This window comes from Octopus bimaculoides, chromosome 8 (genome assembly GCF_046866305.1).
Source record: "Octopus bimaculoides isolate indiv1 chromosome 8, ASM4686630v1, whole genome shotgun sequence".
Lineage (NCBI taxonomy): Eukaryota > Metazoa > Mollusca > Cephalopoda > Octopoda > Octopodidae > Octopus > Octopus bimaculoides.
In genome coordinates, this window is record NC_142935.1 from 30,659,862 (window position 1) to 30,684,366 (window position 24,505).

The 24,505-nt window shown below is 36.9% G+C and overlaps 1 protein-coding gene across 4 annotated transcripts in view; it reads right to left on the reverse strand.

Moving 5' to 3' along the window:
* LOC106874635 (neurobeachin-like protein 1) overlaps positions 1–24,505 on the reverse strand; it is a 228,537-nt gene that overhangs the window by 19,212 nt on the left and 184,820 nt on the right. Inside the window, exons 24-42 of one of the 4 annotated variants that reach the window (XM_089356297.1) lie at positions 24,336–24,492; positions 23,215–23,317; positions 20,764–20,917; positions 20,270–20,431; positions 19,027–19,186; positions 15,338–15,426; positions 12,557–13,285; positions 11,684–11,816; positions 10,933–11,039; positions 9,947–10,078; positions 9,414–9,534; positions 8,421–8,605; positions 7,342–7,491; positions 6,062–6,219; positions 5,440–5,564; positions 4,618–4,747; positions 3,970–4,118; positions 2,133–2,263; positions 315–422 (exon numbers count right to left, since the gene is read on the reverse strand). In XM_089356297.1, coding sequence (XP_089212423.1) covers positions 315–422; positions 2,133–2,263; positions 3,970–4,118; positions 4,618–4,747; positions 5,440–5,564; positions 6,062–6,219; positions 7,342–7,491; positions 8,421–8,605; positions 9,414–9,534; positions 9,947–10,078; positions 10,933–11,039; positions 11,684–11,816; positions 12,557–13,285; positions 15,338–15,426; positions 19,027–19,186; positions 20,270–20,431; positions 20,764–20,917; positions 23,215–23,317; positions 24,336–24,492 — 3,183 coding nt within the window. Of the gene's footprint in view, positions 1–314; positions 423–2,132; positions 2,264–3,969; positions 4,119–4,617; positions 4,748–5,439; positions 5,565–6,061; positions 6,220–7,341; positions 7,492–8,420; positions 8,606–9,413; positions 9,535–9,946; positions 10,079–10,932; positions 11,040–11,683; positions 11,817–12,556; positions 13,286–15,337; positions 15,427–19,002; positions 19,187–20,269; positions 20,432–20,763; positions 20,918–23,214; positions 23,318–24,335; positions 24,493–24,505 lie in introns of all 4 variants that reach the window. The other 3 variants (XM_089356298.1, XM_089356295.1, XM_089356294.1) reach the window with 3 other exon arrangements.

Here is a 24,505-nt window from a genome sequence, read left to right on the forward strand (position 1 = left end):
ATGATAATGATGATTCATTTTTTAACATCCACTTTGCTATGAGTGCATGGGTCGGCACTTTTTACATGTCACCATCACCAGTGCTTTTTATGTGGCACCATTATTGACAAGGTAACCAAGTATTTTGTAAGATGTATACCTTAATAATTAATGAAGTTTGATATCATGGCTCCAAAAAAGTTACATCTTCAAAACACAGATTTATTAATTGATAAACAATTTATGATAACTGCATACATACATCCTTCCAAACACCAGTTCAAGTAGTAGTGATTTTCTCAGATATACAGGAAAAAGAAATGTAAGCAACCAACCTGTGTTAGTCCCGAAGCTTTTAATAATTCTGCTGGTGATCTCGTACCATGATAGATGAGATTGGGAGGTCGAAGGCTGAGTATTCGACTGTAAACTTTGTTACGAACCTGTAACCAAAAGCAAGGATTCAGTAAAACAGTTAATGAAATATAGTTTTCTACAAACAATTATTAAGTTAATTAGCTGCTAACATCTGCCTTTTTATCAGGAATCCTTGCCACATGATGAAATGAATGTGTAGCCTACTCATACAAACCCACCACATACCCCAACTCTTAGTTCCTCTGTCCCCACCAACTCATTTTCGTTCCTTGAGAGGCCACGTGGTCACCTCATCCCTATAATTTATCTCTGCAGTTCCACCCGATAATTCTCACTCTCCCAGCTAAACATGAATGACCATGCAGTTCCTTTACAGTGCCTACCCCATGTTTCCTTACACTTTAACTCCTTATCCTCTAGTATAAAGCTGGCCTTCCCCTCCCTTGTGGTTCACAGATTTGTAAGATGCATGGTGACCTCACTAGTGCTGACAGCATGAAAAAAAAGCACTGTAAAATGGTTGGCACTAGGAAAAGCATCCAGTCATAGAAACCATACCAAAACAGACACTGGAGCATAATGCCGTGCTCAAACCCATTGGATCCTGACAAATCATCTAACCCATGTCTCCAGCTATGTTTAGGGCATTTTCTTTTCTTAAATATAGAACAGTATAATTGTCTCCTTAAGGGATGGTCAACCCATCCGTTCATATGGTTTCCTGAGGGAAGGCTGTCCAAGTATCGTTGCTTTTGATTTGTCATCAGTTCTTCTGTAACTTTGCCTTTTCCTAGGCAGAAGTATATATTTATATTTTGCGCCTAAAGATACAGACATTATCATCATCATTTAACGTCCATGTTCTGTGCTGGCAGAACTGGAAAAACGGATCCAAGTGGAGAGAAGTAGAAAAGACAGCCTCAGGTAGAGAAAAGTTATTGATGGCCTATGCTCTACATAAAGTGAAGGGTTTAACCCATGAACATTCTGATTACCCAGTCAAACATAATACTTAGTTATTCACATTATTTTGGAATTAATCAGGAATGATCTCGTTGAGTCAAGATTTCAATGGCGTGATTCTTTATTTTTAGAATGACCTTATAGGGTAGGTGGGAGAAGCTGGATCTAGCTCGTTTGAACATGAAACAGGTAAAATATCTTGGCTGGATATGGCCAGTTTAAATGCTAAAGAGTTAAGCAAGTAAGTCAAATATCTGACCCAAAACCCAATCAGCAACCTTATTCTTATAATTCCTGTAGCACTTAATGTAAACCGATCGCAAGAGAGAAACCATTTTAAAATATTGAGTTATCTCCCTTGATACATTCTCTACTTGTGTCTTTTAAAACTTTTCCCTCCTACACTGTTTCAATGAATAATTTCACTAATCCTTTGTTATAATGTTACAAAAAGTTTTTTTATTATAATCCACTAATCCATTATGCCTTAGAATCAGGATAAAGTTTCAGCTAGAAATATAACTGATGAGATTTATAGTCAAATCAGAGAATAATTGCTCCAATGGTAGTGAATTAACCCTTTTGATACCAACCCGACTGAAACCGCCTCTGGCTCTGTAGTACAAATGTCTTGTTTTCATAAGTTCTGAATTAAAGTCTTCCACCAAACCTTAGTCACAATTTATGTTCCTAACACTAGCTGAATGATAACTAAGTTATTTTACTAAATTCTTTGTTATATTTAAAATTAATTGAAAGAAACACAGAGCATCGCAAAATAAATACAGTAACGAAAGGGTTAAGATAAAAACCTTTTTTTCAAAATTTAAAAAGTAATTAGTTTGGTCAATCAGGAATAATTCCAAGGCACTTCTTCGTAGATTGTAACGTCTGAAGTGAATCTCTCGCAGTTGAGATAGGTTCCACTTAAAATCTTCTCCACCTGAAATACAGAAATAGGGGGTGAAAAGAAAAAGCTGAAAAGCAAATTATTTAAAGAAAACACTAACTGCACAGGTGAAAAGAATAACATTACAATTTGAAATCTATTTTTAATCAATGCAAAAAAGGGCCATTTTAGTAGAAGGGTAACCTTAGTAGAAAGTGGTTAAAAGCAAGAATTATTAATCAAAACTGCTTTAAGTTTAAATTGTGTCCCAGCGGTTGGACGGTATTTTCAAGTGAATTCATAAAATGACTGCATACAAAGAATAGATATCGTTCATCTTTTAATTGTTTTAGTCAATGGACTGGGCCCATGCTGGGGCATTGTCTCAAAGGGTTTTAGTCAAACAAATTGGCCCCAGTACTTAAGTCTTTTTAAGGTATTTATTCTATTGGTCTCTTTTGATGAACTGCTATGTTACAGAAATGTAAACAAACCAACACCAATGGCCAAGCAGCGGGGATGATGACACACACACAATGGGCTTCCACACAGTTTTCATCTACTAAATCCACTCATGAGGCATTGGTCAACTTGGGACTATCATAGAGGGTACTAGTCTAAGGTAATACACAGTGGAACTGAACCTGAGACCATGTGGTTGCAAAGCGAGCTTCTTAACCACACAGCTATGCCTGTACCTACACTCAGCTAGAATCCTTAGGTTTCTAGAATGTGATCTTGGTTTACATTTTGCAGTGTTGAATAGATGTGACACAAATATTGTTCTTCAAGGAAATTAGCAGAACTGATTTGAAGTGAGTTTTCCAAACTGAGACAAAATGGATATATATTAACAAACAAAAAGAACACATCCCCAATAACGAATAGAGTCAACAATTATCGAAGAGGCTGCAAGAAGCAATGACTATCTTAGAAAAGAAAAAAAAAAAAGTAAATGAGTAGAAATCAAACCAGTGTGTGTGTTAATAAATAAGACATTAAAACAAAATGACTTTCCCCAGACACAACAATATATATTCTTTTATTCTTTTACCTGTTTCAGGCATTTGACTGCAGCCATGCTGGAGCACTGCCTTTAGTCGAACAAATCAACCACAGGACTTATTCTTTGTAAGCCTAGTATCTATTCTGTTGGTCTGTTTTGCCGAACTGCTAAGTTACGGGGACATAAACACACCAACATCGGTTGTCAAGCGACGATGGCATGACAAACACAGACACACACACATATATATATATACACACAATGTGCTTCTTTCCATTTCTGTCTACCAAATCCACTCACAAGGTTTTGGTCAGCCTGAAGCTATAGTAGAAGACACTTGCCCAAGGTGCCACGCAATGGGACTGAACCCAGAACCATGTGGTTGGTAAGCAAGCTACTTACCACACAGCCACTCCTATATAGATATATTATGTATACTTATTCATTTTTACATCCATTTTTCCATGTTAGCATGGGTTAGACAAAATACATAGTGGTGGAGTAGTTTTCACAGCTGAATGCTCATTCTATCACTAACCTTTAGCAGTTGTTCAAGTAAGAGAGTTGTTTATTTTTAAAAGTGCTGAGCTACAGGACGTTTTGTTGACAGGAAAATAAGAACAGACAACATAATAAGAGATGAATAGCCATTATTATTTGGAAAGACAATAATGGGTCAGAGATAATTGCAGTAGTAAACAACATTGTTCTTTTGCACATGAAGGTGTTTGCGGAATAAACAATATTGAATTACCTTCTTCTTTCATAGGACTGCAGTCAAAGAAGTATACGTATGTTGTAGTAACCTCCAGACGACCTTTGATAACATCCACCATAGTAACTAGCTCACAGTCTTCAAGTAGAACAAGCTTCTCTTTACCAGAGTATTCTTCACCGGTCATACTACAAAGTAAAAACACATAAACCATTCAGTATTCACAATTGAGGTTATATTAAATTGAAACAGCCATCTGTGTATCATACTAAATGTAGACATACCATTGATCAGCCAGTGGTGGTGGTGAGGGGGACAAACATTGATACAAAGACACACACACATTTCATATGCATATTTTACACACACACACACACACACACAAAGGAAGGACTTCTTCAGTGTCTGCCTACCAAATCCACTCATAAGATTTTGGTCAGCCTGAGACTACAGTAGAAGATACTTGGCCAAGGTGCCCCAAAGTGGGACTGAACCCAGAGCCATGTGGTTGGGGAGCAAACTTCTCACCACAAAGCCACTAAAAATACTTTTCTTGAATATGTGCATCTAACAAAGCCTATGTGACTTTCATGCCTTCAAATACAGTGATCTTCAGATTGTTGTCCACACAATCAAACCTAAAGGTTATCAAAGATTCAGTTCCATACCACACAAAGTACCACTTACTTAGCTGAACTGATAACATTCCAATCTTCATCTCCCAACGCATCGTCAGCTATATTTTCTCTGGAAACTAAAGCTTCTTTGGCAAGTTCAAGTTTCTGCAGTCCATCTTCCTCTGATTTATCTAGCAGGTCTGGAAATATTAAAACGTTTCATAATACAAGTTTACTACTTTTTTTTCACTATTTCAACAAACAAACATTCGATATTTCAGTAAGGTTGTGAAGCCTTCGTTTTTAAGTTTACATACATTGATATTAGGAATATGATAGCCGTCAACTCGTGACCGAGGAAGACCATTGCTGACCTTCAGGAACATTGTGCACTCTAGGACTAACTTATATTTTCCATTTGCAGCTCCGTTGGTGGCTAATGAGCCCTGCTCTTGACAAGCATACACGACTGCAAACATTGCAAACCAAGCTTTCCCCATTCACTTTCGAGCGGTATGCTTAAGTTCTTCATGCAGAATACGTGCTTTCTCAAAAGTGTTGACCCTATCCTTAACTTGTTTCCTCCATCTGTGGCGATGACAAGCATTGTTCTCCCAGTCAGTGTCCTGCATATCACAGGCCTTTAATGAGGACTTGACACAGTTCTTAAATCACAGCCTTGGATTCTGCTGGGGTATCTTTCCGCTCACAAGTTCCCCATATAGCATCCGCATAGGGATCCTGCTATCCTTCATTCTAATAAGGTGTCCATGCATAAATTTAATTATAATTATATTATGGTTATAATGTTTTCTTACATATTTACATTGTCCTTTGAAACGTGCGTATAATTGTAAGAAATAAGCATTAATTAACCAAATATTTCACTTACCTTGATTGTCCCGAAGGCGGCTTGGTTCTGTGTGAGGATCAAAGTTGTAATTTGGCACTAACTTAACTCGCATGCGAGAGAAATTCTCCTGGTTTGATAGTTTCCAGTGTTTGCATTCAGAAGATCTGAAGAACATACAAAAGTAGAAATATAAGACTGAGGAATCCTGAATTTCCAAAAGGAGCTGTCAGAGAGAAATGGTATCATCACCATCATTTGGCATCCAGTTTTCCATGCTTGCATGGCTCAGATGGAATTTGTCAAGATTTACTATGAAAGGATGCTCTTCCTGTCACCAACCCTCACCTGTTTCCAGGCAAGTAATATTTCCCCATAGTCAGAAAGGGAAGATTGGACACAAACAACATTTATCTATCTGTCTATCTATCTATATATATTTTACACACACACAACAGGCCTGTTTCAGTTCTAGCCAACCAAAACAACTCACAAGGCTTTGGCTGACTCATGGCTACAGTAGAAGACATTTGCTCAAGGTGCCGCACAGTAAGACGGAACCTGACATCATACGGTTGGGAGCCAAATTTCTTAACCACACAGCTACTTCTGCTCCTACAGGCAACAACAACAAGAAAAACAAAAGTGAAAGTGTAACCCTTACTCATCAGACCAGGCCCCACGTTTTGCTAGAAAGAAACGTTTTGTTGCTCTCCACTGCCTCATCACTGCATTGTGTTGGTTGCGGAGTTGTGTTGTGACGTTCTGGAATCGGCGATGTTCTTGAGATACCTTAGATTTGGCAACATCCACAATCTGACTCTAGAAAAGAGGAAGGCAATATTCTGGTATTAGATAAGCATTAAGAATTAAGGATTGTTTTACTACTAAAAAAGAAGGCAGGGATAAAGTTCTCTCTCCTCAGAATAAGCAATAGAATAACACTTCAAATCATCATCATCATCATCATTTAACATTTGTTTACCATGCTGGCATGGGTTGGATGGTTTAACAGAAACTAGCAAGGTGGTGAGCTGGCAGAAATGTTAGCATGCTGGGCAAAATGCTTATCGGTATTTCGTCTGCCGTTACGCTCTGATTTAAAATTCCGCCGAGGTCAACTTTGCTTTTCATCCTTTCAGGGTCGATAAATTAAGTACCAGTTATGCACTGGGGTCGATGTAATCGACTTAATCCCTTTATCTGTCCTTGTTTGTCCCCTCTGTGCTTAGCCCCTTGTGGGCAATAAAGAAATAAGAAGCTGGCAAGGCCAGCACTCACACTGGTTCCATTGTCTGTTTTGGCATGGTTTCTATACCTGGATGCCCTTCCTAAAGCCAACCACTTTACAGAGTGTACTAGGTGCCTTTTACGTGGTACCATTACCAGTGCCTTTTCTGTGGCACTGGCACCAGTGCTTTTTACATTGCACAGCACCAGTGCTTTTTAGTACTGCCAATAATTACCAGAAATCCAGATGTGACTTTAGGTCTAGTCCCACAATGTGGCACTGTGGGCAAGAGTCTTTTAGTGTAGCCACCAGCAGACCAAAACCTCATAAGAGGACATCATAGATGGAAACTGAAAGAAGCCTTGTGTGTGCGTGTGTGTGTGTGTGTGTGTGTGTGTGTGTGTGTGTACATGCACATTTATGAGTGTTTTACCACATTTGTGCTTCTCAAAAAAATTAGTGAGCTACAAATGATAATTTTGCTATTTCTCTATCAACAAATTATCAACTGGCTTTGCACCCTCAAAGACAGATTGAAGAACCCTTACTGGAAAAACAGTTTGGGTTAGCAACAGAAAAGACATCCAGATATAAAACAATGTCACAAAAATGGACGAACAAATGTAAAATAATGAATAAAACGAAACAAAACAAAACAAAGATATGTCATTGCCATGATGAATGACTGGGATGGAAAAACTTGTATAATCTACCTGGAAAGCAAGTTTGCTCTTTCCCTGCTCCAGGTTTCGTTTGTGTTTGTTCAACATCATCTGTTCATGGCATTCACTCCAGAATTCGATCATCGCTGATTGGTGTTCCAAAAAGATTTTTTCAATGAATTGTTGTAACTGAGGGTTGATCTGGAAGAAACAACATTGAGATGATGAGATACAGCAAATGGAAAGTTATTGCAACAAACATCTATTCCTTAATTCCACTTCATGAAAACTGTAACTAATTCTTATTTTTGGTGGTGAAGATGAGTTAGTGTGCCTCCTCAAGTTACAGGGAGGCAAATATAAGAGAAGTGGCACCAAGGATTGAAGCAAAATGGTAAAGTTTTTAATTCATAAGGTAGGGAATGCACAAAGCTATGACAAGATATATTTTTATAAAGACACAAACAACAGTTGAAGGTAAAATTATTATAAATGAGAGTTCAAGATATACTGTAGAACTGGTTTGTCGAAAGAATGTTTTTATCACACACTGGTCATCCAAATAGAGTAGAAATTTTATTTAAAATCTCTTTATCAGCAGTTTTCATCATTATTAGGGGTCAGCAGGTTGAATACCAAGGATCTTCATTTTGGTCTTTCCTCTGCCATTCTTACCTAAATGATATTGTTTAGTCCAATCCTAGATGTTATCAAATGAGTTTGTTTTAGGTTTGCTTCTGAAGTGTTTGCCTTTTATCTGTCTTTCTAGAAATAATCTTTGGATATCTTGTTTTCTGACTGTTTGACCAAAGTACAGTAATCCCTCGCCAGAACGCAGTTTATTATTTAAGCTTATGTCGATTCCTCCGTGGTGTTAATTTGCATTTATAATAAAATAAATATATACAAATTATAAAACAAAAAAAAAAAATATACAGTACAGTACCATTTCTACTTTGCAGATTTTCACCTATCGCCAGGGGAATTTGGAATGTAACCCCCGCAATAGTTGACAGATTATTGTACATGAGCTTCGTTTTCCTTTTTAATTAGTAGAGAACAATGATCATTTTGAATTTGATAATTTTGTTTTTGTAATTTAGATAAAACAATATACTTTTGATCCTCACCTGAGTGCTAACAAAATCTGACCATTCTTTCTCTTGACAATATACACGGAAATCATCAAAAAATGTTGGACTTCTTGAAGTTGGTGGTAAATGTGGCAGGTAGATTTCCATATTCAGCAGTGTGTAAGATTTGTCAATGAGAGCTTTTAACACTGGGATAACAAAAGAGTAAGTATCGCTGTTTTCTGAAATAAACCAAAGATTAAACATGAACCTGCTTATCACTATCTTTCACATCATCATCATCACAACAACTATCGACACCTCAACACCAAAATCTAAAAACCCTCAACCAGAGCCTTATAAAAGGTAAATGACTAGACATGTTAGAATTTTTCTTTGAAAGGAATGACACATTTTGCAGGAATTACATTGCAAGAAAAAAAAAAAAAAATTGATTCTCAGACAAAATAAACCCAAACTATTCTTTTTATTTGGTTCATTTATTATCATCATCATTTAACATTCACTTTTCCAAGTTTGTATGGGGCACGAATAATTTGCTGAGGTACATCTTCTACAGCTGAATGCCCTTTATGTTGCTACCTTCACCAGTTTCCACACAAGGGAAGACTCCCTCATGGCCAGACATGTTTTCACAAAATATTGGATATGATGGTGACATTCATTTACAACTACATGCCTGTTCCGGTAGCATGTAAAAAGCACCCACTACACTCTCATAGTGGTTGGCATTAGGAAGGGCATCCAGCTGTAGAAACCGTGCTAGATCAGATTGGAGCCTGGAACAGCTTCCTGGCTTGCCAGTCCTCACTCAAACCATCCAACCCATGCCAGCAACGAAAGTGGATGTTAAACAACGATGATAATGATGACATTACAATTACACATTTAAAGATAGAAAAAGACTGTCTCGTCTTATACACTGACAAAAGCAACAATATAAAGGATATGGCCAGAGTGAAAGATAAAAATAAATAAATAAAATGAGAGAGAAACAAAAAAACATGTTGTGAAAGAAGGCTTACGAACCATTTATTGCAAGCTGCAAGTGATTGTACAGTGTCCCCACAAGGTAAGAGGCTTCAGCTGAACTTGTTAAGATTCTCGTCTGCACCAATGAATGCAATCGAGCTGTTGCAACTGCACACAACTGCAATAAGTTTTAAAGAAAACCTGTAGTTTTTTTTTCTATTAAGTGACTTTGAAAAGGAAAAACTTAAAGTGTAAAAGGATATTTGAAGAACTCAAGATTGAAAAACAAAAGTTATATACCACTGAGACCTTATAATGGTGAAAACATAATGTAGATGTTAATGTTAAAAAAGTTTCGTTTTCAAAGATTAGGTCTAATGCTAAAAATATACATTCTCATTAACAACATCTAATTATAGATAATTAAACATTTAATCAATATAATCAATGATGATTAATTTAATGATTTAATCAATATACAAGAAGGGAAAGAAGAAAACAGAAAGATTAAAAAGAAAGAAACAGTTTATCTATGTTGAAATGTTATTGGAATTCTCATGAGGCAAAAATGTTGAGGAAAACTGCTTTACCTCAAGTTCTGGTCGACAAGCAAATGATAATAAGATCCGGAACCCAATATGAACCATTTCTCGCCATTCTGATTCTGATTGAGTGTCCCAGACAGATAAAGCTTCCAGCAAAGCCATAACATCTTCTACCAACTGAAGAGAGAAATTGGAGAATTATTATTAGAGTCACAGGCAGAGAGAGAGATTTTTTGTTGATGCACAAATTGGATATACAAATGGAAGATAGTTGAGTGTGTTATATGCTATTGCTAGTCAAAATATGTAAAAATATTAATCATATTTGGTAATAAAACTGATTTGATACAAGGATCTTCATCAGAGTGAAGAAGAGCATTGATAACCATAGATAAACTGATGTTCATCCTTGTCTTTACCTATAACTTATGAACATAATATGTTTGCAAATGTATGTCCATGGTTAAATATAGGTAATGTACTGGTTGTGTAATGGATACTTCTATCCCTTAGACAGTTATTTTAACCTCTAACATAACTAACCTATGTATATATATATATATATATATACACACACACACACAGATACTTGCTGAAAATTTAAGTAGAGGACTATTACCTAAGAGTGAACAACTATTGAAAAGGTTGCAAGACGCAATGAAAATTTTAGAAAAATAAATAAATGAGTGGAAACTTTACTGGTGAGTATGTTAAATTATAAGGCACTAAAAGAGAATGACTCTCCCCAGACACAACAGAATATGCTTCAACACACGAACTCACAAAGAATCTTGTAAACTAAATCCCAAAATGAAATATAACCTTAATTTCTTGATATATATAATAAACTAATTCCTAAATATATGAAAGAGAGAGAGAGAGAGAGAGAGAGAGAGAGAGAGAGAGAGAGAGAGAGAGAGAGAGAGAGAGAGAGAGTGTGTGTGTGTGGTGTGTGTGTGTGTGTGTGTTTATGCATCTATAAAACTGATGGAACAAATATGCATTAATATCTTAGTATCAAATTAACATACCCTTTCACTGTATACAAAGTCACTACCATTGATGTTATCCATAATGAAATCCTGTACAATCTTGATTAATTCAACAGCATTTTCTGTGTGGTAAGCCATGGATTGACCTGTAAAGCAGAAGGCAAATACTCAACATAGGGGATCTTGTGAAAAGACAGAAGGGCAACCATTCACTTTAAGAAAAGAATATTTAAGCATCTCCCCTGTGGCGAGTCAATGATTTGATTTCGTCAGACATTATTAATTTTACACACAAACATACACACCACTTATATATATAATCCTTTCAACTATAGGCACAAGGTCTGAAATTTGGCGGGAGGAGGCTATTCGATTACATCGACCCCAGTGTTTCACTGGTACTTATTTCATTGACCCCGAAAAGATGAAAGGCAAAGTTGACCTCAATGGAATTTGAACACAGAACGGAAGAACAGATGAAATGCTGTTAAGCATTTTGCCCGGCATTCTAACGATTCTGCCAGCTTGCTGCCTTCACTTAAACGTATAATAAGACCATATGTAAGAAATTTTAAAAAATGAAGAGAAGAAAGAGTGAGAAAGTCAGATGAGAAATTAGGGAGTTTGGATTTCATTTCCATTTTTTCATTACGTCTTTTTCTATCACAAATTTCTCATGAATCATTTGAAGAGAGAGAGTATGATAGATAGATAGAGAGAGAGACATGCAGAGAGACAGAAAATTGTTGTGGAGAAAGAGAGAGACAGATAGACAGACAATAACACTAACCTGAATCCCGCACATAGTAGGTGCATGAGATGAGCAATATTTCAAGAAGACGGCGCTTTAACTCATTTGGATGCTTCAGGAGTTCATACGATTGGTTCATTTTATCAAGGCAAGAGAACACCTGACCCCTTTCCTGTAAATAACAAGTCTATAGTTAAAATGTAGTCCGGGTGTGTCAGCTCCATCAGTTTTCTCTCTGGGTCATCAACATCAATCAATTATTATTTAGTGCAGGACCCCTGAAAAATTCCAGGTTTCGGACCTAACCCAGATATTAAAAAAGGTTGAGAACCATTGGGTCAGATGGTGTGTTGTGTTCTTGGGCTAGACACTTCATTTTACATTGTTTCAGTCCACCCAACTGTAACTGAGTTCCATAGATAGCTGGGAAGTTAATCCTGGAATGGACTTGCATCCCATCCAGGTGGCAGCTTTGTAATCTCAGTCACTTACATGCCATAGAAACTGAGTTAAACTCAAGTCTTATGAATCCTAGAGCTCATGACAAACCTAAGTTAATATAAGACATCATCATCATCATTTTACATCAATCTTCCATGCAAGATGATTTGACAGGAACTGGCAAGCTGCAGATGCACCAGGCTCCAACTGTCTGCTTTGGCATGGTTCCTATGGCTAGATGCCCTTCCTTATGCCAACCGTTTTACTAAATGTACTGGCTGCTTTTTACATGGTAGCCAGTACAGGTGCTTTTTTTTAAATGGCACCACCACAGGTGCTCTTTTACATGGCACCAAAAGTCCAAAACAATGAGCAGTGATCTATGTTGATAAAAAGGAAGAACAGTTAATAAAACAAATTAATATTATGACCATAAACACAACTCTCAATAATTCTAAAAAGTTTCCTTACCCTCCAAGCTGCTTTATCAGAGCCCTCAACACCTTTCATTGTTATCAATGCCAATACCATCAACATATTCTCCATAAACTCATCGTTTTTGTCTACAGACTCCTGCACATAAATCTTTGGAATGCCAAGACTATCCAATGCTTTCTGGAAAGCCTCGGCCTCTTGCACTGAGGGTTTACGGTTCTGAATAAACTCTTCATGTTCAGCTTCTTCTGGCACGGTAGGAATGTCGATGAAACTCTCGCTATGAGGTATCAATCCATTTGACAGGCACTCCGCGCTCTTCACGCCCCCTCTCAGACTGCTCAGATCTTCGATACTGGTGCTCGAGCTACGGCTCATTGACCTCTCCCTGTCTTCCGTATCTTCTAATCCCCAGTATTCAGACTTCAGTTGATCATACATAGGCGTGCCAACAAGGCTGCAAGGTGACAGTAATGACTGAGGGGGTGCGGATGGTCGAATATCTAGAAACATCTTTTGGGAACTAACCTCAACATCATTCCCTAAATCTTCGCCAGATTTTGAGATCACATAACTGGAAACGGATGAGGGCATCTTCAGGGTGCAGTCTTCGCTGGCTTTTAATATTGGATGGGAAAAAGAATTGGACAAGGTACACGTGGATTTGGGATAATAAATAAATAATTTGCATAAAATTTCCTGCCAGCATAGTTGTTTGGCAAAGTTCTTGGCAGCACCATTTACAGTCACCAACATTTTAAGAATCTGAAGAAAAAGAAGAAAAATAAGAAATAAAACTGTAAAACATCTGTTTATATTACTTTTTTTAATTTAATGAATTTTCTTCCTTTTTATTTTCATCAAAAAAGAGAAAAATATTCCTGAACATATTCATTGTCAAAAGGATCAATTTTTGATTTACAATTTCAAACTATCTAAGACTCTCCTTATAGAATTACCTATCCCTTTCCTTCTCCCCTCATCTACAGTCTATATTCTCCCTTATACTCACCTTTTTGTACCTTCAAAGTATATTCTGGAACCCTGTAACCTCCATCTCTGTCTCTCTTTCAGCTATTCACATCCTCAATTGCAAAATATGGGGTACCCATTTATCTCCACTGTAACAAGACGCCTGTGCTTGTCCCCTTATCGAACTTCTGCCTTCAACACCTGGCATAAATCCACCTCTCTCTCTCTCTCTCTCTCTCAAATACACATTCACTCAGTGGCTTTTCCCTTTTCTCAATTTTGTCTAGTAAGTTATTTTGCAACCTCATTAATGCCAATGTCACATAAAAAAAAGACACCCAGTACATTCTGTAAACAGGTTAGCATTAGAAGGGGCATCCAGCAATAGAAACTATGCCAAAGCTGACATTGGAGTTTGATGCAGCCCCCTGTGATTTGCCAGACTCTGTCAAACTGTCCAATCCATGCCAGCATGGAAAAGGAAAGTTAAATGATTACAAGAAGAGTTGAATGGAGTTGGGTGAGATTGCTCCATAATTACTAGTTTGCAGGATGTGCACGTGACCTATGATTTGCCAATCAACTCAGGCAAATTTTTGTCAAGTAGAGTCTAAAATGTTTATGAGTGTGAGAATGAGTAGAACACCACCATCATCCTAAAATATAAGAGCAGCACGTTAGTCTGAGCCAAAATATTTAGTGGCAATAAATAGCAAGCCTAGCGTTTTGAATGTGATTCAGTCATAGAATTATAGAGGTGTCGTAGTTTATAAAAGAAACTTGAGGTTAAGCTCAAAAAGGTCATAGTATCACAGTATATTGTAGTAACTGAACACAATTATCGTAATTGAAAGAGATTAGTAATGTCAATTTGTACTGCCAAGAATCAACAGAGTTAAACGAAAAAATAATTGGGATATGTTAAGTAATCAATGTGAAGGCATATGGCGTAGTGGTTAGGATGTTGCACTCACAATCACAAGATCACAGTTTCGATTCTTGCACTAGGCGGTGCATTGTGTTCTTGAGTAGAACACTTCATTCCACATTGTTCTGGTCCACTTAGCTATAAATGAGTTCCAGAAATAGCTTGGAAGTTGTCCCTGTGATGGACTAGCTCCCCATTCAGGGGAAACTGCTACTATGGAGTAGAGTGTTACTATCAAGTAGTGAAGGGGTGTGGACAAGTAGTTAGGGTGTTATGCTCATGATTGCAAGACTGTGGTTTCAGTTCCTGGACTAGGCAATGAATTGCATTCTTGAACAAACACTTCATTTCCTGTTGCTTCAGTCCACTCAACTGTAAATGAGGAACCCTGCAATGGACTGGCATCATTTTCAGGAGAAATGTTGTGATCTCAGCCACCTATATGTCATAGAAACAAGGTAACCAGTCCTGAGTCCTAGGACTCGAGACAATACTTAAGTAATCAATAAAAGGGACAACAAGAGCACTCAGAGAGCGCAAACTTCCGCCAAGGCAACACCAACATCCTCTCAATCTTTAGCCAGAGTCGATTTATAAAATAAGAATATCTGAAATAAACTCGAATGCTCTCACAAACGAGAATACTAAAAATGAACCCAACTGCTCTCAAAAATTAAGTGAAAAAAGGGAAAAATAATCCAGAATCCTTGTCCAGGATTAGATCAATCCCAAAATCTAATCAGTTCGTGTCAGTCACAAGGCCATCCCTGAAAGTTTCATCCAAATCCATCCAGCGCTTCTTGAGATATCTTGTCCACAGACAAACAAACAAACAATACCACTGCCTTCGCTAAGACAGAAGTAATAATGTTTCTACAGCAAAAAAAAGCTAATAGTGAAATTAACAAAGTACTAACCTGCTTACTGCATTCCAGCTTAATACTGATGTCACTTTCTTGGATTAACTGCATCAGTCCTAAGATGGCAGAATAACATTGGCTGGAATCTAGAAATGGATAAACAAAGACCTTATCATCAATGGTACAATGTATGAAACAGATCTGACCAATTTGTTTGTGGTCATTGCTGTTTGATTGATATGTACTATACAGATACATAAGACAAGATTAGATAAGATAGTGACAGATAAGATAATGACAAACAAAACAAAATACACAAGACAAGACAATGTAGACAGGATGAGATGAGGTAAAGAAGATAGATAAGACAATACAGCAAGATAGAGAAGGCTAAGTAGATAATGCAAGCTAGATAAGCTAAAAGGAGATGAATAGGATGAGATAGACAAGAGAAGACATGTATTTGACACATAGATATGAGTAGACAATATATGTATGGAAAAATAATATATGTAGAAAGATATATAAACAAAATGCATGCAGACTTATATATGTAGATACACACACATGTAAATGGCCATATTTTCGACAATGAAGACAAAAGGTAATTATGAAAGGAATAAATTTTAACTAATTTTATATTCATTTAATGCTTATAAAGAATAGAAAGAGTCTTGACGTTTTGGACACTAGTCCTTCATCAAAAAAAAAAAAACAAGAATGAGGAAAAGAAGATGGTGGGAGAAATAAAATGAATAAGCAACATGTTGATAGTAAATGGATTTCTGCTGGGTTTGCAGATGAATATTCAGTTCTTTGATCAACTGAATTATCTGTTCTTTGAATTAGCATGTAAGTGGCTGAGTATTCCATAGACATGTGTATCTTTAATGTAACTCTCAGTCTGTGTCACACAGTGTGGCAAAGCTGGATCTTTGAATTGCATGTACAATCCTCCATTTAACAGGCTTCCACAGAGTTTCTCTCTCACAAAGCTTAGGATGAGCTAAAGCTTTGTAAAAGATACTTGCCCAAGATACCATTAAGTGGAATTGAACCCAGCTTTGTGACTTCAAAGCAAACTTCTTAACCATTTAGCCATAATACATCCATATAGACAAAGATATAAACAGACATATATGAAATAAGTAAATGAAAAAAAAATGTGTATATTCTATGCATCTTCTTCCTAATTCCTTAATTTCAAATTCAAATTTATAATCCCACCAAATATGAGAAAATTATTATCTCCCTTGTATTAACCATTTGTTAAGGAGACACCATCATGTGACACACACACACAGTAGACAGATCTATAAACAGAGAGATATGTACGTAGCCAGATAAATGAAAGAAAGAAAAATTATATTTAATAGTCAAGACTATTATCACAAGTATGATAATAATAATAATAATAATAATAATAATAATAATAATAATAATAATAATAATAAAAAAAAAAATAGCAGCAAGATTGGGCAGAATAGAATGTAGAGAGCAAGTGTCAAGATAGACCAGGAATCAGCAATTTCTTGTCATAATGACCCAACTTTTGATTTTTTTAGAATTTTTTTTGTTTTTACATTTTCCTTGTTTCTGCGTATTTACATGTGTTCCACATATTTTCTTTTACTTGTTTCAGCCACAGGACATTGGCCATGCTCATACATCACCTTGTACAGTTCTAGACAAACAAATCACCCCTGGTACTTGTTTTTAAAGTTGGGTATTTATTTTACCGAATACTTTTGCCAAACTGCTAAGTTACAGGGATGCAAACAAACCAACACCAGTTGTCAAGTGGAGGGGCACACAAGACATACACACACACATACATACACATAAAAAACCGGTCCATACAGTTTCTGTGTTACAAATCCACTCACAGGGTATTGGTCATTCCAGGACTGTAGCAGAAGGCTGTTGTCCGAGGTGCTGCACAGTAGGACTGAACCTGAAAGCACGTGGCTGCAAAATGAGCTTCTAAGCCACACAGCCATGCTTCTCCTTATCTTACTTCTAAAAATATCTTTTCAATCAGCATTTCAATCACAGATAATGTTTGTGGAAGCAAAAATTTTTTATAAATCACGACAAACAGAAAAAAAAAAAAAACTATCTGAAAGCCACCAACTGCTCAAAGGCCCACAAATACATTAAAGTTGGAAAATTTTTAGACAAGGTTTCAAGCCTACCACAGTGGCCTGCCTTTTGCCAATCCCTGGTATAGACACTGAGAGTTCCAGAAAAGACTATGACATTACTAGAAAATGATGCCACTGTTAATGTAGAGAGAAAATGAGAGCATCAGAATAGAGAAAATTAATGCCCCCTGTATAAGATCATAGCTGAGAAAATGTTAGTCTCAACACAAAATTTTATTGGGTTGGCCCAGAAGTACATTTGGGTTTTTCTTTTTCTTTTCAAGAGAAAATACAACAAGTTTTAAGCGATTTATTCAATCAATGATATAATTACTATTTTGTCCAGTATCTTCTGCCATCTTGAGGGCAGACCCACTATTCCCTGCTCAAAGAATTTGCTGTTTTTACTAACAAAACACTCTTCCAGGGGGAAATCTGAAGACATAAGGTTGGGCAAATATGGAGAGTGCAGCAAAACAACTCAGCCTCATCTCAAAGAAGTTTGCAGCCTGGTATTGTCGTGATGAAAGATAATACTCTTACAATTAGCAAGTGCTGGACATTTCTGGTGGATTGCTGCATTTAACTTGTCCAGCTGGTCAAAATACTGATAGTCCTGTACGCAGGAAGGAGCTTGTAAAGTACAACACTCTTCTGATCCTATTAATTTTAAAGCATAAATTTCTTTGGGTGAAGTCCTGCTTTGGAGGTCGTTTGTGGTGGTTTGACATATTTCCCCCATAATTGTTTACATTTCACAATGTTATAAACAATTCATCTTTTGTTTCGTAGATATTCTCTTTAAAAAAAGCTGGTTTTCTTCATATGACTGCAACAAAAGACAGATGGAAATCTGTTGGGCAAATTCAGCCTCATTCAATTGATGTCAGAACCAAATATCAAGCCTACTGGCATAACTAAGTTGATGCATACAGTTTCCACTCAGTTTGGATATTTGTGGAATTGCAATCATCATGGTCATCTCAGCTGGCTGGCTAGAGTGAGGTGTGTCTTGAAGTAAAAAGATTTTCCAACTGAAATCATGAAAACCACTTCTGGCACACACATTCTGTAACAATATTTTCTCTGTAAACAGCACATATCTTCCTGCTGATTTCTGTGCTTTCTTGCCTTTTTGAAAATAAAAAAAAAAAGCATGAAGTGTCCAAGGTTCTCCAATCACACAAAATACTGTCTCATCAGAAGTTCATATCAATCCACATTCAAGTGGCATGACAAGTATCTGACAAGAGTTCATACGCAAGGGACAGACTGAAGTTAGCTATGTGTTAAAAAGCTTGAAGTTTAGCATCAACAAAAACCGCATGGACTTTTTGGCCAACCCAACAGATAATTAAACTGCCAACATCAGAGATATAGGAATGATTACGACATTAATTCCAAGAAAAGAAAAAGAAATCATTTACATAATAATAAGGAAAATATTTTCTGACCTGAAGCAACAACCAGTGTACCGCCAATTTTAGTAGGATGAGAAACAGAGAAGTGAAATTCCTCCACCAATAAACCCCTCAGTCAAACAAGGAATGAAAATTAAACAAAAAAATCGATACTTGCCACGGAAAATACTTGCTTTCATACCTGAGAGCATGAGTTGCTTTAACATTAGTTTAGCAACAGGTAAAGAGATCGGTCTCTCTCTCATCATACTCAACATGCCGACATAGCCCATCTCTTGTAGACGCAACCGATTCTTGCTTTTGTCATAGACTTTGTCTGTAGTTAATAAGATGTAGAATAACTGAAAAAGAAATAATGGGGAGAAAAAACAAAACTAGTAGTTTCTTGTGGGGATAAGCATTCATATAAAGACTAGGCTAGGTCATTGTTATTACCATTGCACTGTGCCCCATGCAATCAACCAATTTACTCAATATTTGAATATATGTCAAAGTTTGAGACTGAAACTGAAATATGTCATACATCATGGAGATACAGAATGTATTAATTGCCTAAGACTCTATGACTAATGTATGTATGTCCTGAGTATGACATTAAACTGCGTCCAATGTCTGGGAGTTCTGGAGAGTATGGAGTTACCCCTTAGTTACCATTACTCCCACATCTACTCTGGTCTGGAAGAGTAGTATCTGCCAAGCTCACATCTATGGATTAAATAAATTTCTTACGGGTAGAGGAGTTTCCCATATTTTTGACAAAGCCATGGACAAGGCAGCTCTTCCAGTTGAAAGCAATATTACAATTAAAATTATGTGTGCAATTAAAATTATATGCTTTTATTTAGTATTCATCATAAGCAATTAACATCCACGATCCATACTGGCATGGATTGGATGGTTTGACAGGATCCAGTGTGTCCAAAGACTACACCAAGCCAGAATGTCTGTTTTGGCATGGTTTTTACAACTGGATGACTTTCCTAATGCCAGCCATTTTATAATGTGAACTAGAAAAAATATACAAGAAATAAATGTATAAAAAAATAACACAGTCACCAAATTTTTAACCCTTAAGGTGTGAGAACAAAGTAACTTGGATTCATACATGAACACTTCAGACATGGGAACTAAGTTAACTTGTTTTTCATGAATTCTTTACATCTCATATGACAAACACACATTTTATTTTTTTCAGGCCAGTAGAAAGAGATCGTGAGAACTGATTTGTATATAATTAGCATGTTACATCATTACAATTTAATCAGTGAAATGAAGGATAATATTCTAGCTGAATACTTCTAAGGTTTTGCTTCTGGAATTCATAAAAAAATGTATGCAATTTTGTAAGTGGTGGGTGGAAGGTTTTGGCAGTTTTTAACCGACCAGTGATTAAAAACAGAAAACTAAATCAAAGATTCACAAACCTTAAGAATGCGTTCAGTCAGTTTGTTGGAGTATTGAGTATCAATGAGAAGAATATAGAGGAGTTCAGACATGTCGGGTTCAAACAGGAGCAAAATCAATTGATCAGGTTTTCTCCGTGGATTTTCCATCAACATCAACAATATATCTAACACTTCACATTTCTGCAAAAGAAGATCCCACATGCAACTGTAGTTATTTGATTGCTACAAGCACTACATTACTGAATGAAACAATTAAATAAAGTTTTGTTGAATCTTGGGAGGGTCATCATGCTAATAATAAACATGGATTGGTTCTATGTCACTTCTTTGTAATTAGTCAATTCAAGATGGTGTGATGACAGCATCATTAGCACACCGGACAAAATGCTTTTGTACTTTTTTTTTATGTGGCACCAGCACAGGCACTTTTTATGTGACACCAACACTGAAAACAAAAAAACAAAGGAGAAGGTGGTGCAGTAAATGAAAGAATAGAAAGAGAAAATACAAACCAAGTCTTCTTCTTTAACATTCAGCAGAAAAGCCATAATCTGTGAGAGTTCGTCAAATGTAATGTCTTTGGAGATGTAAAATTTTATCAAGCCCAGCAACGACACACGTATTGTCTTTGTGTCTTCCTTTGTTAGACTACCTTCAGTTACACTACTGAGAAAAACAAAAAAACAAAAACAAAATACAGCCATTATACTAAGCTTGCAGACAATTCCATTAAGCATTTCTAATATAGACATGTCACCATCATCAATTATCATCATTTAACCCTGGCCAAATCTGGCAGAAATATTCTACATGTTTTACATTCAAACTGGCCACATCTAATCTACACTAACATTCTAAAAATAAACAATCGAATCATTGAAACCTCAAAGCTCCAAGAAAACACATGATTAATGCAAAGTTATTACCAGTTTGAATATGCCAGTGGCACATTTGAATTCGTAAACGATTAATTCACTGTGTTTTGTCATGGAGGAAATTTCCACAGCAGACAAATGGTGTGGTTATCTCCTTTTGAGTCATAGAAACCAGATGGTAGCTCTGCAAGCTGATAGGAGAGACAATCTCTCTTATGCTATTCCAGTCGTTGTATGTCGGCTGGTAGCGCTAATTGGTGGTTTAAAAAAAATTTTTTTTTTATTTGTTTCAGTCATTTGACTGCAGCCATGCTGGAGCACTGCCTTTAGTCAAGCAAATCAACCCCAGGACTTATTCGTTGTAAGCCTATTACTTATTCCATCAGTCTTTTTGCCAAATGGCTAAGTTACAGGGACATAAACACACCAGCATTGGCTGTCAAGCGATGTTGGGGGGACAAACATAGACACACAAACATATACACACATACATATATATATATATATATATATATATATATATATATATATATATATATATATACGATGGGCTTCTTTCAGTTTCTGTCTACCAAATCCACTCACAAGGCTTTGGTTGGCCTGAAGCTATAGTAGAAGACACTTGCCCAAGATGCCATGCAGTGGGATTGAACCCAGAACTATGTGGTTGGTAAGCAAGCTACTTACCACACAGCCAAGGATTTAACTGGAGAGGAGCAGAAAAGACAGCCTAAAGTCAAGAACAGTGGATAAAAAAAGTCTTCAGTGGTCGACGTTCCATGGGGAGTGGAGAGTTTAAGTAAGATGTGTAGCAGCTGCACCAGCTCAGATATGATAACACAGTTGTCATATATAGTTGGTGACCGAATTTCTGTTATATATTTCACTCAGCTGATAGAAGAGAATTTATATTCATTCCTTAACCGCAGGTGTTCTCTTCTGACCAGATCAATACAGCTGGTCAATGCCTACTTTTTATCAACGTGGTCGTCTATATCAGTGCCAGTATGTTTATGTAAATTACATTGGGATCACAAGTGCTAGGACATCTGATGTATTTGACCATATATTTGATGGTCACTAATTCTACAACATATCTTTAATACTATTCATTTTTATGTTTCCTTCTTTATTTCATTATTATCAGCAGTGACCTTTTCAACATTATCATTACTATTATTATAATCATTATTAAAAAAATGGTGAACTGGCAGAATCATTAGCACCCTGGACAAAATGCTTAGCGGTATTTCGTCTGTCGCTATGTTCTAAGTTCAAATTCCACCGAGGTCGACTTTGCTTTTCATTCTTTCAGGGTTGATAAATTAAGTACCAATGAAACACCGGGGTCGATGTAGTCAACTAGTCCCTTCCCCCTACATTTCAGGCATTGTGCTTATAGTAGAAAGGATTCTTATCATTATTAAAGCAATGAGCTGGCAGAATCATTAGCATGCTGGACAAAATTCTTAGCAGCATTTCATCCAACTTTATGATCCTTTTGGGGACGGTGAAATAAGTACCAGTTGAGCACTAGAGTAGATATAATCCATTACCCATTCCACAAAACTCCAAAGAATTCCTCTCAACACATGGCTATGATGCTCCCCCACTACTTCTGCTCATGATCAGAGATGCACATATCATCAGCCACCAAGGGACATACTCAACCGGTTAAGGTCAAACAACTGACAAGCAAATTTGTGGTATTGAGCAGAATATTTGCTGTAGCCCATCTTTTCTACCAAGACAAAACAATGTTCAGGATAACACTTCCGATTAGTTAAGACCAGAAGCCATGAGAGCTACTGCCTGATTATTATTATTATTATTGTTATTAAGGTGGTGAGCTGGCAGAATTGTTAGCATGCCAGGTGAAATGCTCAGCGGCATTTTGTCTGTCTTTACATTGTGAGTTCAAATTCTGTCAAAGTCAACTTTGCCTTTCATCCTTTTGGGGTTGATGAAATAAGAACCCATTACACACTGGCGCCAATGTAATCGACTTTCCCCATCCCCCAAAATTTCAGGCCTTGTGCCTATAACAGAAAGAAGTATTATTATTATTATTATTATTATTATTATTACCTGTAATAGGTTCTGATAACATCAAGAATGTACTGAACACCATATTTTTTACGGAAGAGCTTTCGGTCATCTTTGATTATCGTAGCCAGGTACTGGATATGACCTAAAATAAAACATACAAGACACATTCAGCTGATGTATTTTACAGGCAATTGTTACAGCTTCCATAAGTAAAGAGTTTGAAAATAAAAATCATCAATGGAAACAATGAATTATTATGATTCACATGTGTGAAAAAAAAATCTACATCTGATAATTCTTAATAAATAGTTCAGTAAATCAAACAGGCTGAAGAAATATTTAAAAAATAAATAAAAAGAAATAAAAGGTGCAGGTATGACTGTGTGGTAAGAAGCTTGCTTCTCAACCACATGGTTCCAGGTTCAGTCCCACTGCATGGCAACTTGCGCAAGTGTATTCTACTATAGCAAGACACTTATTTCACATTGCTGCAGTTCACTCAGCTGGCAAAAATGATTTGTACCTGTATTTCAAAGGGTTAGCCTTGTCACACTCTGCATTACACTGAATCTCCCCGAGAACTATGTTAAGGGTACACGTGTCTGTAGAGTGCTCAGCCACTTACACATTAATTTCACAAGCAAGCTGTTCCATTGATTGTATCAGCTGGGACAACAGAAACAGGAAGTAAGAGTGAGAGAAAGTTGTGGTAAAAGAGTACAGCAGGGTTCGCCACCATCCCCTGCCGGAGCCTCGTGGAGCTTTAGGTGTTTTCGCTCAATAAACACTCACAACACCCGGTCTGGGAATCGAAACCGCGATCCTATGACCACGAGTCTACTGCCCTAGTCACTGAGCCATTGCGCCTCCACGTTCTTGATATATGTTGGAAATGAATGACACTGCTTGTATAACAGTGACACTCATTTACAACAACCATGCGATGTCAAGACCATGACACACACACACACACACACACACACACATACAACATTACTCTAAAAAGGCTGAAATAAAACTGGATCCTAAAGCTACCTGATCCAATGTTGACCTGGGGTTAAATAACAATAACAACATTTAAGTAATGAGTAATCAGATTAGTTAATTTGGGGTCCAACTGGTAACTTGGGGGTCAGACTGGTTAATAGGAGATGACTTACCTATCCGAACTGGAAAGTCACTCCGGCTCCAAACTCTGAAATCAAATAATATAAACTGGTAGAGGTGGCGTAGTAGCATGGTGTCGGTGGTCGCAGCTGCTTCAATGAGAAGTTGAACAGCCATCAGTACATGGACATCAATCAGCTCAGAGTTCACCTGGGAAAGCACA